The following is a 15,270-nucleotide window of genomic DNA, read 5'->3' on the forward strand; positions in this document are numbered from 1 at the left end:
TGCTTCCTGCACCCGGCTCCTCCACTTGACCCATGCATGATACGAAGATACTCTTTACCTTCTTTTGTGGCTCATCATTTTGCTATCCCTGATTTCTGTTTTTCTTCTTCTTCTTCCCTCCTCCTCTTCTTTCCACATGGGACACCCCGCCTATAGTACCTCTGTGTTCAAGTGTCAGAGACAGGACCAGCAACAGAAATCTTTGGGGCCCGGTACACTGATATCTCTGCCCCCACCGCTTGACCCCAGACCCACATATCCCTACCCTGCGTGTGCCAATAAATTTATTGCCAGCAGCCAGTTAGTGAGTGCAGGAGCTGAGGGAAGCAGCAAGGTCGGTACAGCAGTGAGTACTGAGCAGCACATCAACACGGTTCTGAACAGCCGCTAAAGGGAGCACGGGGCTCGGCCGAGCAGGGACTGACACGGCATCCCAATCCGCCCCTGCTTTGTAGTCCCTTCCAGGAGAGCAGACGACGCGAACCACTAGAATAAATCCATTACTTGCGGTGCCTGACCGATGCTGACTACCCCTCAGAATCTTGTGGCTCTTCATAATGTCAGTGCCCAGTACTGGTATCCCATTTGACACGCCCTGTCCCCCCGTCTCCTGTCGCAGGACGTGGTCAGAGATACTGTAGTTACAGTGCTTTCATCCGGTTCTCCCTTTTGCAACAACTCTTTCCCTCTCTTTGTAGTTACATAGAGTTTCCCCTTACCTACAGTATGTAATATATTCTTTTTGTGTTCATAAATGGCTCACATATGCGGTCTGTGCTCTTTATAGGATGGTATTGGTATACCAGCGCTTTGGATGCTGGCAGTCATAACATCGACAGCTGCATCCCGATGATCAGGGACCCGACACCTAGTAGCTGAGTACACTATCCCCAATACCCCAACCACCCTCCCACCTCCCGCAGCCTAACCCTAACTATCCCGATAATGCCTAACCTCCCATTCCAACAGCCTAAACCTAACCTTCCCTCCACCACAGCCAAACCCTAATCCTTCCCCCGCAGCCTAGACCTAAACCCCCCACCCCGTGGCTCTCCTCTCCGCCAGCCCCTGCAAATTCTCATTTGGTATCCCAACGCTGGGTTAGTGATCTGTGTCGGGATCCCTGGCATTCCGACTAGTGTCGGGATTCCGGCGTTGGTATTTCGACTGACAGAATCCCGACCGCCAGATTCCTGATCAGATCCCCTTCCTTATGCTTTATATTTGTTCCTATTTAATCTTGTGAGAACTCAAAATATTGAATAATTAAAAAAAAAAAAAGTAGTTGCCCTGTAATAAACTTGGTATTTATTCTTCCAAGAATGCTTATTTACATTTTTAGAGAGCTTTTACAGTGTCCTACCGACTTGCTGGCATTCATATATTCTAACACAGAGGTGACCAAAAGGTCGATCGCGATCTACCGGTAGCTCGCGGAGCTCCCGCCGGTAGATCGCGACCAACTTCTGCATTCCAGTGTAACTTGCCACCTCTGTGAGTCCCGTTCCCAATGATGCATTGCGCGGGTGACGTCATGACGTCAGCCGCGCACCCGCGCTATGCATCATTGGGAACGCGAACTGAGGAGCCTCTGCGCCTATTGGATCTTGTTTGATCCAGTCAGCTCAGGCGGGAACAGGCATACTGACAGTGCCAGCCCAGTGGGGAGCCAGCCGGTGATCCAGCCACCGGGGATCCAGCAGACCAGGCAGTTCAGGTACATTGTCTTGGAGGGGAAGGCTCAGCACTAATGGAATAATTGAAGGAGGTCTTATTTTAAGTGTTGCTACTTGAGCAGGGCATCACTCATAGCAGTTGCATTGAAGGGCAAGTGGAGCCATTGCTATTCCTCCTGGAATTTTGCCATAACCTGTAATGTTTTTATATATGTGTTATTACTGACTTGTCTAATTTGACATATCATTTTTTAGCCTGCCTGCAATGAATTTGCTAATAGCTCCCCACTCAGTTCCTGTGCTCAGCATGTGATGCAGAGAATGACCATATCTGTAATCTGACACTGTGGGGGCATATCTAGCACTGTGGGCACATGGCACTGTGGGGGCATATCTGTATCTGACACTGTGGGGGCATATCTGGCACTGTGGGGGCATATCTGGCACTGTGGGCACATGGCACTGTGGGGGCATATCTGTATCTGACACTGTGGGGGCATATCTGGCACTGTGGGGGCATATCTGGCACTGTGGGCACATGGCACTGTGGGGGCATATCTGTATCTGACACTGTGGGGGCATATCTGGCACTGTGGGCACATGGCACTGTGGGGGCATATCTGTATCTGACACTGTGGGGGCATATCTGGCACTGTGGGCACATGGCACTGTGGGGGCATATCTGTATCTGGCATTGTGGGGGCATATCTGGCACTGTGGGGGCATATCTGTATCTGGCACTGTGGGGGCAAATCTAGCACTGTGGGCACATGGCACTGTGGGGGCATATCTGTGTCTGGCACTGGGGGCATATCTGGCACTGTGGGGGGCATATCTGTATCTGGCACTGTGGGGGCATATCTGGCACTGTGGGGGCATATCTGGCACTGTGGGGGCATATGTGTATCTGGCACTGTGGGGGCATATGTGTTTGAGGTTTTACCTGTGGGGGCCAATGTGTTACTCTGTGCAGCAAGGCTAAGTCCCTTTTTTCGTTATACCACGCCCACTTTTTTGTTATGCCACGCCCCTTTTTGGCAAGCGCCTGCGGCGCGCGCTATTATTCCACCTAGGTAGATCACAAAAGCTTTTCAGCTTTCAAAGTAGATCGCCGACTCCAAAAGTCTGGCCACCCCTGTTCTAACACAAACACCAGCGCTTAAAGTAGACTCTGAAGGGTTACCATGGCTCGCGGGCTGCTCATTTTATCATTTAACTGCCCTGTGATATTTAATTTAGCCAGACTATCATTGTGGAAATTGAAGAAGTTTTGCAATTTGTAGAAATAGCAGTGCTGTCTGCCAGAGCTGAGAAACTCACTCAATATTAGAATATCATGTTACAATTTACACTCTGCTCTCTGAATGTTAGAACAGGGGAAAAAGTGAAACTAACTTTAATAGAGATTGTGTCATTTATATATGCATTTATAACCTCTATATCTGGGCGCTGAAAGTCTACCATCAAGTATAGCTACATCTGTGAGAGACTATAACTGGGCTCTAACTACAAATTTATCAAAACCACTAATCTAGCCAGGCTGGAACCAGCACTAGCTTTTGCACATTACTGAGGCCTCAGAACACGAAATGTTCTTCTCATTATTCCAACACACAGCAGGGTGTGTGGACAGTCTGAACATTCCAATGTGTGATGGACAGGTTTGATATGCCCTTAGGAATGGACTTGGCAAAGCACAGATGGTCGTACACTTTCTTGTTGATGCTTTCGCCTCTTCAAAAGTGACGCTCCGATGTCCTCGTCGTGGTGACCCTTTCCAGAGTCTGCAACTGTTCCTGCAGACTGTTTTGTTCATAGGCTGCGTGCTGCACTCAAAATGCACCAACAGCTTGACGTGGTCACCCGCTCTCACTGTATCGTCAGTGATTCCACTGACAGCTCCCTTACTGCTCCTCCTCCAGGTCAAGTTTGCAGTCCCTTAGCTGTGAAGAGGCGATCAATGCCTTTAATTGTTTAGATTGAGGTCAGTGCTTGAACAGTATAGAAATAAAATGTGTTAAACCATGCAAGCTCGGAAAGTCTAAATATCAAAGGAAAATGCAACCGCTCTTAAAGAGCAAGTGAAGTCATCTTTTGCCTTTACAATGCTAAATATTACAGCCTGTGATAGCGTAAATGTTTCATTTTAATTGAATTTGTTTATTTTCACCTTTTTAAGAATGTACATATTTCAGTTGAGAAAAAATTCTCAGGAGGATGGCAATTCTCTTTCCTATATCTCTCTGAGGATTGCAAAACTTTGCTTGATTAACTTGACTTGCAGTCTCCTTACTAACATATACACTACTAGCTTTTCTCTATCGTCCTAGTGGATGCTGGGGTTCCTGAAAGGACCATGGGGAATAGCGGCTCCGCAGGAGACAGGGCACAAAAGTAAAGCTTTCCGATCAGGTGGTGTGCACTGGCTCCTCCCCCTATGACCCTCCTCCAAGCCAGTTAGATTTTTGTGCCCGGCCGAGAAGGGTGCAATCTAGGTGGCTCTCCTAAAGAGCTGCTTAGAAAAGTTTAGCTTAGGTTTTTTATTTTACAGTGAGTCCTGCTGGCAACAGGATCACTGCAACGAGGGACTTAGGGGAGAAGAAGTGAACTCACCTGCGTGCAGGATGGATTGGCTTCTTGGCTACTGGACATCAGCTCCAGAGGGACGATCACAGGTACAGCCTGGATGGTCACCGGAGCCTTGCCGCCGGCCCCCTTGCAGATGCTGAAGTAAGAAGAGGTCCAGAATCGGCGGCAGAAGACTCCTCAGTCTTCTAAAGGTAGCGCACAGCACTGCAGCTGTGCGCCATTTTCCTCTCAGCACACTTCACACGGCAGTCACTGAGGGTGCAGGGCGCTGGGAGGGGGGCGCCCTGGGAGGCAAATGAATACCTATTTTGGCTAAAAATACCTCACATATAGCCTCCGGAGGCTATATGGAGATATTTAACCCCTGCCAGAATCCGTTAAGAGCGGGAGACGAGGCCGCCGAAAAAGGGGCGGGGCCTATCTCCTCAGCACACAGCGCCATTTTCCCTCACAGAAAGGCTGGAGGGAAGGCTCCCAGGCTCTCCCCTGCACTGCACTACAGAAACAGGGTTAAAACAGAGAGGGGGGGCACTAAATTGGCGTTAGAAATATATAAAAAAGATGCTATAAGGGAAAACACTTATATAAGGTTGTCCCTATATAATTATAGCGTTTTTGGTGTGTGCTGGCAAACTCTCCCTCTGTCTCTCCAAAGGGCTAGTGGGTCCTGTCCTCTATCAGAGCATTCCCTGTGTGTGTGCTGTGTGTCGGTACGTGTGTGTCGACATGTAGGAGGACGATGTTGGTGAGGAGGCGGAGCAATTGCCTGTAATGGTGATGTCACTCTCTAGGGAGTCGACACCGGAATGGATGGCTTATTTAGGGAATTACGTGATAATGTCAACACGCTGCAAGGTCGGTTGACGACATGAGACGGCCGACAAACAATTAGTACCGGTCCAGACGTCTCAAAAACACCGTCAGGGGTTTTAAAACGCCCGTTTACTTTAATCGGTCGACACAGACACAGACAGGGACACTGAATCCAGTGTCGACGGTGAATAAACAAACGTATTCCTTATTAGGGCCACACGTTAAAGGCAATGAAGGAGGTGTTACATATTTCTGATACTACAAGTACCACAAAAGAGGGTATTATGTGGGATGTGAAAAAACTACCATAGTTTTTCCTGAATCAGATAAATTAAATAAAGTGTGTGATGATGCGTGGGTTCCCCCCGATAGAAAATTATGGGCGGTATACCCTTTCCCGCCAGAAGTTAGGGCGCGTTGGGAAACACCCCTTAGGGTGGATAAGGCGCTCACACGCTTATCAAAACAAGTGGCGGTACCGTCTATAGATAGGGCCGTCCTCAAGGTCCAGCTGACAGGAGGTTGGAAAATATCATAAAAAGTATATACACACATACTGGTGTTATACTGCGACCAGCGATCGCCTCAGCCTGGATGTGCAGAGCTGGGGTGGCTTGGTCGGATTCCCTGACTAAAAATATTGATACCCTTGACAGGGACAGTATTTTATTGACTATAGAGCATTTAAAGGATGCATTTCTATATATGCGAGATGCACAGAGGGATATTTGCACTCTGGCATCAAGAGTAAATGCGATGTCCATAACTGCCAGAAGATGTCATGGACACGACAGTGGTCAGGTGATGCAGATTCCAAACGGCACAAAGGTGTATTGCCGTATAAAGGAAGAGGAGTTATTTGGGGTCGGTCCATCGGACCTGGTGGCCACGGCAACTGCTGGAAAATCCACCGTTTTTACCCTAAGTCACATCTCTGCAGAAAAAGACACCGTCTTTTCAGCCTCAGTCCTTTCGTCCCTATAAGATCATATCTGCCCAGGGATAGAGGAAAGGGAAGAAGACTGCAGCAGGCAGCCCATTCCCAGGAACAGAAGCGTTCCACCGCTTCTGACAAGTTCTCAGCATGGCGCTGAGACCGTACAGGACCCCTGGATCCTACAAGTAGTATCCCAGGGGTACAGATTGGAATGTCGAGAAGTTTCCCCTTCGCAGGCTCCTGAAGTCTGCTTTACCAAGGTCTCCCTCCGACAAGGAGGCAGTATGGGAAAAAATTCACAAGCTGTATTCCCAGCAGGTGATAATTAAATTACCCCTCCTACTACAAGAAAAGGGGTATTATTCCACACTATATTGTGGTACTGAAGCCAGAAGGCTAGGTGAGACTTATTCTAAAAAATTTTTTTGAACACTTACAAAGGTTCAAATCAAGATGGAGTCGCTCAGAGCAGTGATAACGAACCAGGAAGAAGGGGACTATATAGTGTCCCGGGACATCAGGGATCCTTACCTCTATGTCCCAAATTTGCCCTTCTCACTAAGGGTACCTCAGGTTCGTGGTGCAGAACTGTCACTATCAGTTTCAGACGCTGCCGTTTGGATTGTCCACGGCACCCCGGGTCTTTACCAAGGTAATGGCCGAAATGATGATTCTTCTTCGAAGAAAAGGCGTCTTAATTATCCCTTACTTGGACGATCTCCTGATAAGGGCATAGTCCAGGGAACAGTTGGAGGTCGGAGTAGCACTATCTCGGATACTGCTACAACAGCACGGGTGGATTCTAAATATTCCAAAATCGCAGCTGATCCCGACGACACGTCTGCTGTGCCTAGGGATGATTCTGGACACAGTCCAGAAAAAGGTGTTTCTCCCGGAAGAGAAAGCCAGGGAGTTATCCGAGCTAGTCAGGAACCTCCTAAAAACAGTGCATCATTGCACAAGGGTCCTGGTAAAAATGGTGGCTTCCTACGAAGCAATTCCATTCGGCAGATTTCACGCAAGAACTTTTCAGTGGGATCTGCTGGACAAATGGTCCGGATCGCATCTTCAGATGCATCAGCGGATAACCCTATATCCAAGGACAAAGGTGTCTCTCCTGTGGTGGTTATAGAGTGCTCATCTTCTAGAGGGCAGCAGATTCGGCATTCAGGATTGGATGCTGGTGACCACGGAGCCCAGCCCGAGAGGCTGGGGAGCAGTCACACAAGGAAAAAATTTCCAGGGAGTGTGATCAAGTCTGGAGACTTTTCTCCACATAAATATACTGGAGCTAAGGGTAAATTTATAATGCTCTAAGCTTAGCAAGACCTCTGCTTCAAGGTCAGCCGGTATTGATCCAGTGGGAAAAACATCACGGCAGTCGCCCACGTAAACAGACAGGGCGACACAAGAAGCAGGAGGGCAATGGCAAAAACTGCAAGGACTTTTCGCTGGGCGGAAATTCATGTGATAGCACTGTCAGCAGTGTTTCATCCCGGGAATGGAAACTGGGAAGCAGACTTCCTCAGCAGGCACGACCTCCACCCGGGAGAGTGGAAACTTCATCGGGAAGTTTTTTCCACATGATTGTAAACCGTTGGGAAATACCAAAGGTGGACATGATGGCGTCCCGTCTGAACAAAAAACGGGACAGGTATTGCGCCAGGTCAAGAGACCCTCAGGCAATAGCTGTGGACGTTCTGGTAACACCGTGGGTGTACCAGTCGGTGTATGTGTTCCCTCCTCTGCTTCTCATACCTAAGGTGCTGAGAATTATAAGACGTAGAGGAGTAAGAACTATACTCATGGCTCCGGATTGGCCAAGAAGGACTTGGTACCCGGAACTTCAAGAGATGCTTACAGAGGTCTTATGGCCTCTGCCGCTAAGAAGGGACTTGCTTCAGCAAGTACCATGTCTGTTCCAAGACTTACCGCAGCTGCGTTTGTCGGCATGGCGGTGGAAAGCCGGATCCTAAGGGAAAAAGGCATTCCGGAAGAGGTCATTCCTACCCTGGTCAAAGCCAGAAAGGAGGTGACCGCACAACATTATCACCACATGTGGCGAAAATATGTTGCGTGGTGTGAGGCCAGGAAGGCCCCACAAAGAAATTTCAACTCGGTCGTTTCCTGCATTTCCTGCAAACAGGAGTGTCTATGGGCCTCAAATTGGGGTCCATTAAGGTTCAAATTTCGGCCCTGTCGATTTTCTTCCAGAAAGAATTGGCTTCAGTTCCTGAAGTCCAGAAGTTTGTCAAGGGAGTATTGCATATACAACCCCCTTTTGTGCCTCCAGTGGCACTGTGGGATCTCAACGTAGTTCTGGGATTCCTCAAATCACATTGGTTTAAAAACCAGTCAAATCTGTGGATTTGAAGCATCTCACTTGAAAAGTGACCATGCTCTTGGCCCTGGCCTGGACCAGGCGAGTGTCAAATTGGTGGTTTTTTCTCAAAAAAGCCCATATCTGTTTGTCCATTCGGACAGGGCAGAGCTGCGGACTCGTCCCCAGTTCTCTCCCTAAGGTGGTGTCAGTGTTTCACCTGAACCAGCTTATTGTGGTGCCTTGCACCTACTAGGGACTTGGAGGACTCCAAGTTGCTAGATGTTGTCAGGGCCCTGAAAATATGTTCCAGGACGGCTGGAGTCAGGAAAACTGACTTGCTGTTATCCTGTATGCACCCAACAAACTGGGTGCTCTTGCTTCTAAGCAGACTATTGCTAGTTGGATGTGTAATACAATTCAGCTTGCACATTCTGTGGCAGGCCTGCCACAGCCAAAATATGTAAATGCCCATTCCACAAGGAAGGTGGGCTCATCTTGGGCGGCTGCCCGAGGGGTCTCGGCTTTACAACTTTGCCGAGCAGCTACTTGGTCAGGGGCAAACACGTTTGCTAAATTCTACAAATTTGATACCCTGGCTAAGGAGGACCTGGAGTTCTCTCATTCGGTGCTGCAGAGTCATCCGCACTCTCCCGCCCGTTTGGGAGCTTTGGTATAATCCCCATGGTCCTTTCAGGAACCCCAGCATCCACTAGGACGATAGAGAAAATAAGAATTTACTTACCGATAATTCTATTTCTCGGAGTCCGTAGTGGATGCTGGGCGCCCATCCCAAGTGCGGATTATCTGCAATACTTGTACATAGTTACAAAAATCGGGTTATTATTGTTGTGAGCCATCTTTTCAGAGGCTCCGCTGTTATCATACTGTTAACTGGGTTTAGATCACAAGTTGTACGGTGTGATTGGTGTGGCTGGTATGAGTCTTACCCGGGATTCAAAATTCCTCCCTTATTGTGTACGCTCGTCCGGGCACAGTACCTAACTGGCTTGGAGGAGGGTCATAGGGGGAGGAGCCAGTGCACACCACCTGATCGGAAAGCTTTACTTTTGTGCCCTGTCTCCTGCGGAGCCGCTATTCCCCATGGTCCTTTCAGGAACCCCAGCATCCACTACGGACTCCGAGAAATAGAATTATCGGTAAGTAAATTCTTATTTTTGTCTTACTGTAATTCCTCTTTAGACAAAGGTCGGTACACAATTAGGTGCGGTAATTTAACGCAGCTAATGGATTCGCCGGTGGGCTTTCGAATTAATGTAGTCCAGATACCCGGGTGCCTCAGACACGCGAAACACAATCCCCGATAAGAAACCCTTTTTCCACGATAACACATGGGTCCAAGATACTTATCCCCAGATCCCATGTGTGAACGGACGAAAACAGGGCATTTCTCGGTCAATGAAAACAGGCTATAATTGGCTAGCCCGATAATGATTATCGGTCAAAAAATCAGCCTGTTTTTATCGGCCAAAAAATTAACTAATCTAATGGGATATCCCCCATAAGAAATTTTGAAGGGGTTATTACTGTTAAAAATATATGCATATTAAATATGAAATTAAACTTTCCATTTAACAAAATTGCGGTGGAAAATAAATAATACAATGTCAAAATCTGTAATCCCTGCATCAGAAATTCTTAATTTCTGAAAAACAATTATTGGTACTTAAACAACTGTTTCCGCTATGCCAGAATTGCATGACAAAGCACAGGTCAGTCCTCCTCTGTTTTTACAGCTACACCATTTAGTCGAACCACACTTAAATGATGTATTATGCATGCAGCAATGCAGACATGGAAGTTGTTCAATCAGTTTAGAAGCTCACAGCGGGTGCTAGAAAGAGACAGTCTGAGAAATCCACCAGCATACCGCTGTGAGCCAGAAAAAAGCTGATATTCTATTTATACCTTAAATCCAGGAATCTCAGTAACACACATATGCAAATATGATAAGCCACTCGCCACGTCAAAGCGCTCCCGCTAATAGATCTAAACATTGATTGTCCCTATATTGGATTGGATTTTCATGTGTTTACATTAGTTTATCCGCGGGTACCCCAGGAGCCTTCAAAATGGGACTACAAGCAGCAGCACTCCCTTGCAGTTTACTAATCCCATACATGCCTCTCGGACAATAATGTAGAAATGGAATTAAGTCACTGCATTCATTCACAGCAGCTGTTAGAATCCAGGCATCAAAGAACAGTCCCCATTTTTTGTCCTGGCTGCCTGTACAGTAATGAATCCAATACACTATGCTTCTAATGATCCAAAGAACAACCAGAATTCACCCCTCTAAAGCTGGCCATACACCTAAAGATTTATTGTCCGATCTGGCTGGTTGGAACGAAAATCTCGTAATACTATTGGAGCAAATGACAATTGACCATTTGCTCCCAAACACTGAAAAACAGACAAAAATTGTCAACCAAATTGGTTAAATCTATTTGATTTAACCAATTTGTCTGAACGACCGTTTTTGTCAGTTTTCTGGCATTTTGGAGCAAATGGTCAATTGTCATTTGCTCCCATTCACTACCAGATTTTCATTCCAACCAGCCAGATCGGACAATAAATCTTTAGGTGTATGGCTAGCTTAACTGCCCTCGGTTGTCTCCACGTTTGCTGTCCATAATCTCCCTTCCCGTGTTGCATTACTCCTGTGCTGCATAGTTATATGCTTCCATGTAAGGTTTTGCTGTTGGATACCTCTTTAATTGGGGGTCATACAATTTTTATTCAGGCCCTCTATTATTCAGATGTTGGAGACCATACATCAGAAGAAATTGGTATTCATCTTTTCCTAAACTTCCACCAATAATTACACTTTTTTTTTTTTTAAAACAGCTTTTGTTTATTACACTTTGCAGCTGATACCCCTTTCACACAGTAAGTCAAATTACCGGATGAAGAAGGGTCTTTCTGTGTGAAAGGGTCAACCCAGGTTAAAATTCCTGGGACTTCGACCCAGGAATTTACCAGGGTCGGAGAACCGGGAATTTGGACTCGGTTTGACCCTTTCACACAGACAAAATGCCCATGTTGATCTACAAATTACCGGGTAGAAATTCTTGACCTGGTAACTTGCTTCCCTGTGTGAAAAGGGGGTCAGGCAGAGAACAGCAAAACAGCCGGGCACTCAAATGCCGGTTAAAAGCTGGGATTTTCAGACATTTCTGTCTAAAAAGGTTATAACAGAGACTAATTAAAATAACCCTTGCCCATTGCTGTACTCGCTGTGGTATATTTACTAAAGCGCGTGATTTTAGGAGTGGAGATGTTGCCCATAGCAACCAATCAGATTCTAACTATTATCTTCTAGAAGGTAGAATCTAATTGGTTGCTATGGGCAACATCTCCATTTCTAAAAAACACATTTCTACCCACATTTATACTCAGTCACACTTCAGTGGTTCACAGAAAACCAAATAAAAAAAATGTGCAGTAATATTCTTACAGCCGGTTTCAGTTAGATGTGATAAATTACTGCAACCAGGAAAAGGGTGGTAACCTCGGGCTTTACTGCCCATGGCTATTCAATTACAGCCCCTTTTTTCTCGCATGGTAAAAAAACAGCTAACGCTTGTTAACCCATAGAATCCGGTTCACAGCACCCGCGATCAGGGCATTTAACGTGGATTTCTGTTCAAGCCTTCCTCAGGCTTGAACAGAAATCTGCGTTAAGTGCAGGCAAAGTGTAGGCTCTAACTGAGTAGACCTGGTAGATCTATAAGCCTGCGGTAATTAACTGCTGCTAATTGAATCCAGCCCATAAGCGGCTCTGTCAGAGGAAACTAATACATCGCCAATTTACACCCAGGGCTAAATATAGACAAACTGCTAAGAGAATTCTTTTGTCTTATAGGTCATCTGATTCATACCATAATTGCAGATCCACATCATCTGATCACCAGTGCTTGCTCAGAATGATTGGTGGAACTGCTCAACATTTTTTTTTAAATCCTGCCCTGCACCCCCCTTGTCCCACCCCCAAATGGAGCTGCAGCTTGGGAGCACTCCATGCGAGCTCGCCAAACAGGTTCTGAATGTGCAGAAAGGGAAGTAACAAGTAGTGCAGGCATGTCCAAACTGCAGCCCTCCAGCTGTTGAGAAACTACACATCCCAGCATGCCCTGACACAGCTTCAGCATTCTCTGACAGCAAAACTGTGTCAGGGCATGCTGGGATATGTAGTTTCACAACAGCTGGAGGGCCGCAGTTAGGACATGCCTGAAGTAGAGTTTATGCCATTAAGGTAATGATGCTACAATTCATGTGTCTAGCAGGTGCACATTAGAGAGCTGCAAGAAGGTCCCACCACCTCCCTCCCCTCATAGCGCTCTCTAGCACCTCACATCTGCATGCCCCAACTGCGGGACTTCGCCAACAAAACTTTTTTCACCTATCCAAAGGGGGCCAGAGATGAGAGGGATAATGGGGTGACAGAAAGAAAGACACAGGGGGAACAGAGGTGAAAGAGATGCAGGGAAGGCATGAAGCTGGAGAGACATTGGGGGGGGGGGGGCATGAGGCTGGACAGACATATGGGGGCAAAAGGATAGAGAGACACAGGAGGCATGAGCCTGGAGTGACACAGGGAAGGGCCATGTGGTTGGAGATACACTAGAAGACATGAGGCTGGAAAGGTAGGTCTAGAGGCTGGAAAGAGTATTGAGGAGTGCGGCTGGTGAGACACAGATAGGATGAGGCTATGTGGCAGCCACACTAGCTAGCGAGAAGGCGGATGATAGGTCAAACATACAGTACTAGTACTTTTAGTATTAGAAGGATCAACTGCAATACTAGCTACAGATGACGTCAGTTAAGGACACTGTTGAGAGAGGAAATAGAGGCAAGGCGTATAAATATCCAGGCAGCGTTATGGTGAGCAGGCATTAAATTTCCTTTAGAGTTAGCCTTATGCTACTGCTGCCTGTTAATAATCTAAATTAAAATTGTCTGACGATATCATATAAATCTATTGCAAAGCTTTCAAGAGCTCTGACTGTATAACATCTTGTGTCCATCCAGGCCAGGTCCCAATTCCCCCATTTCATGGGTGCAGGCTTGTGTTCAGATTCTGGATCCTGAATCCAAATGGAGAAAGAAGATCCTTCTTGGGCTGCATTTTTATGGGATGGATTACTCTGCACTGGGAGCCTCCGGTGAGCCGATTCTGGGGAGCAGGTAAGAATGACACTGCGTTGAGAAGTGCAGTAACTGATGGCTGAGAAGTACATTTCATGTAGTCTGTGACTGAGTAAGGCTGTGTGGGTGTATTCAGCAGTCTGCTTAGTGCTTACTCACAGGCACATTTATTCAGGCACGTCTTGGCTTTCACATTTGATGCAGTGAGATAATGATGCTCGGCTGCTGCTTGTTTATGATATTTCAGTAAAGTTAAACAAAAGGATCCACACAATCTACTACTATAGAAAAATGCAATCTACTTTTAAAGTAATTGTTTTATTTACTTACTTGAATCTCCTAACGAATCAGCAATGCTTCAAGCACAAAACAGAAGATTCCGGCAGATAAGCTGCTTGTGGTTATCTCTCTGAATAATGTTACAGTAGCTGTAGTAGAATTCATTTGCAGAAGAAGTAGTTGAGCCGCATGTTGTATATTGTTGGAGGCTATGTGGCATGATGCTTCAGTATATGCCAGTGTAGTAATTATAAATGATGACATAGGGGGTCATTCCAAGTTGATCGCTAGATACAAATGTTCACAGCGCAGCGATTAAGTGAAAAAATGGCACTTCTGCGCATGCGTATGCGGCACAATGCGCACGCGCGACGTACTTTCACAACAGCCGATGTCGTTTTACACAAGATCTAGCGAGGCTTTTCAATCGCAATGTCCGCCGCAGAGTGATTGACATGAAGTGGGCGTTTCTGGGTGTCAACTGACTGTTTCCAGGGAGTGTTCGGAAAAACGCAGGCGTGCCAGGAAAAATGCAGGCGTGGCTGGGAGAACGCAGGGCGTGTTTGTGACGTCAAATCCGGAACTGAACAGTCTGAAGTCATTGCAAGCGCTGAGTAGGTCTGGAGCTACTCTGACACTGCACAAATTTTTTTGTAGCCGCTCTGCGATCCTTTCATTAGCACTTCTGCTAAGCTAAAATACACTCCCAGTGGGAGGCGGCATAGCGTTTGCACGGCTGCTAAAAGCAGCTAGCGAGCGAACAACTCGGAATGACCCCCTTAATGTAATAACCTGAAATGACACATTGTGTTGCACAGTTCGAGAGTCCAGGCTTACCTGTTTGCTTAAGAATTCCATTAATGCCCTTTTAGTTCCTAAAATGAAACAAAACCAATGCTTAGCTCTCTGGTAACGCTTACATTTATTTTGTAGTTTGTGTTTTTGAAAGCATTTTGAGTCCTATTGGGAGAAAAGTGCTATATAAAGTATTACTGTTATTATAGTATTATTATTGTGTACTGAAATAGTGACAGCTCCTAATAAATCTGTGTAAAAACAGCGACTGCAGTGCTGTAGCGGGTGAGGCCATGCTGCTACACGGGACCTAGTGAGTGGTATAGTGGCAGCCATGTGGCACTGTTTATTTGGCACACAGAATGCCTAGAAAGCAGCCGTCTGGAGCATCCTTAGGACGCTCTGCGTGCTTAGCTAGTTAGCGCTCATTAGCCATACCATACCTCCCAACTTTGATGTAGGATGAAGAGGGACTCCTGCGCAGTGGAAAAGGGGGTGTGGCTTCAGAGGAAAGGGGTCGTGGCTTCACAGTAATGCCGCAAACACCAGCCACGCCCCCATTTCCTGTCATTGTGCATAAGCAGAAGGACAGTCCCCACCAAAAAACAGGACTGTCCCGCGTAAATCAGGACAGTTGGGAGGTATGGCCATACTGATTTTCTCCTTAGTACAGCTGCCTCACTCCATCATTG

At 46.7% G+C, this 15,270-nt stretch overlaps 1 protein-coding gene across 1 annotated transcript in view; it reads left to right on the forward strand.

Moving 5' to 3' along the window:
• The window catches only part of CHID1 (chitinase domain containing 1), a 990,316-nt gene that overhangs the window by 540,793 nt on the left and 434,253 nt on the right, over nt 1-15,270 (forward strand). Inside the window, exon 10 of the mRNA XM_063944762.1 lies at nt 13,388-13,543. Within this exon, the coding sequence (XP_063800832.1) occupies nt 13,388-13,543 (156 nt within the window). The remainder of the gene's footprint in view (nt 1-13,387; nt 13,544-15,270) is intronic.

The sequence above is a fragment of the Pseudophryne corroboree genome, chromosome 11 (assembly GCF_028390025.1).
Source record: "Pseudophryne corroboree isolate aPseCor3 chromosome 11, aPseCor3.hap2, whole genome shotgun sequence".
NCBI classification, from domain to species: Eukaryota; Metazoa; Chordata; class Amphibia; order Anura; family Myobatrachidae; genus Pseudophryne; species Pseudophryne corroboree.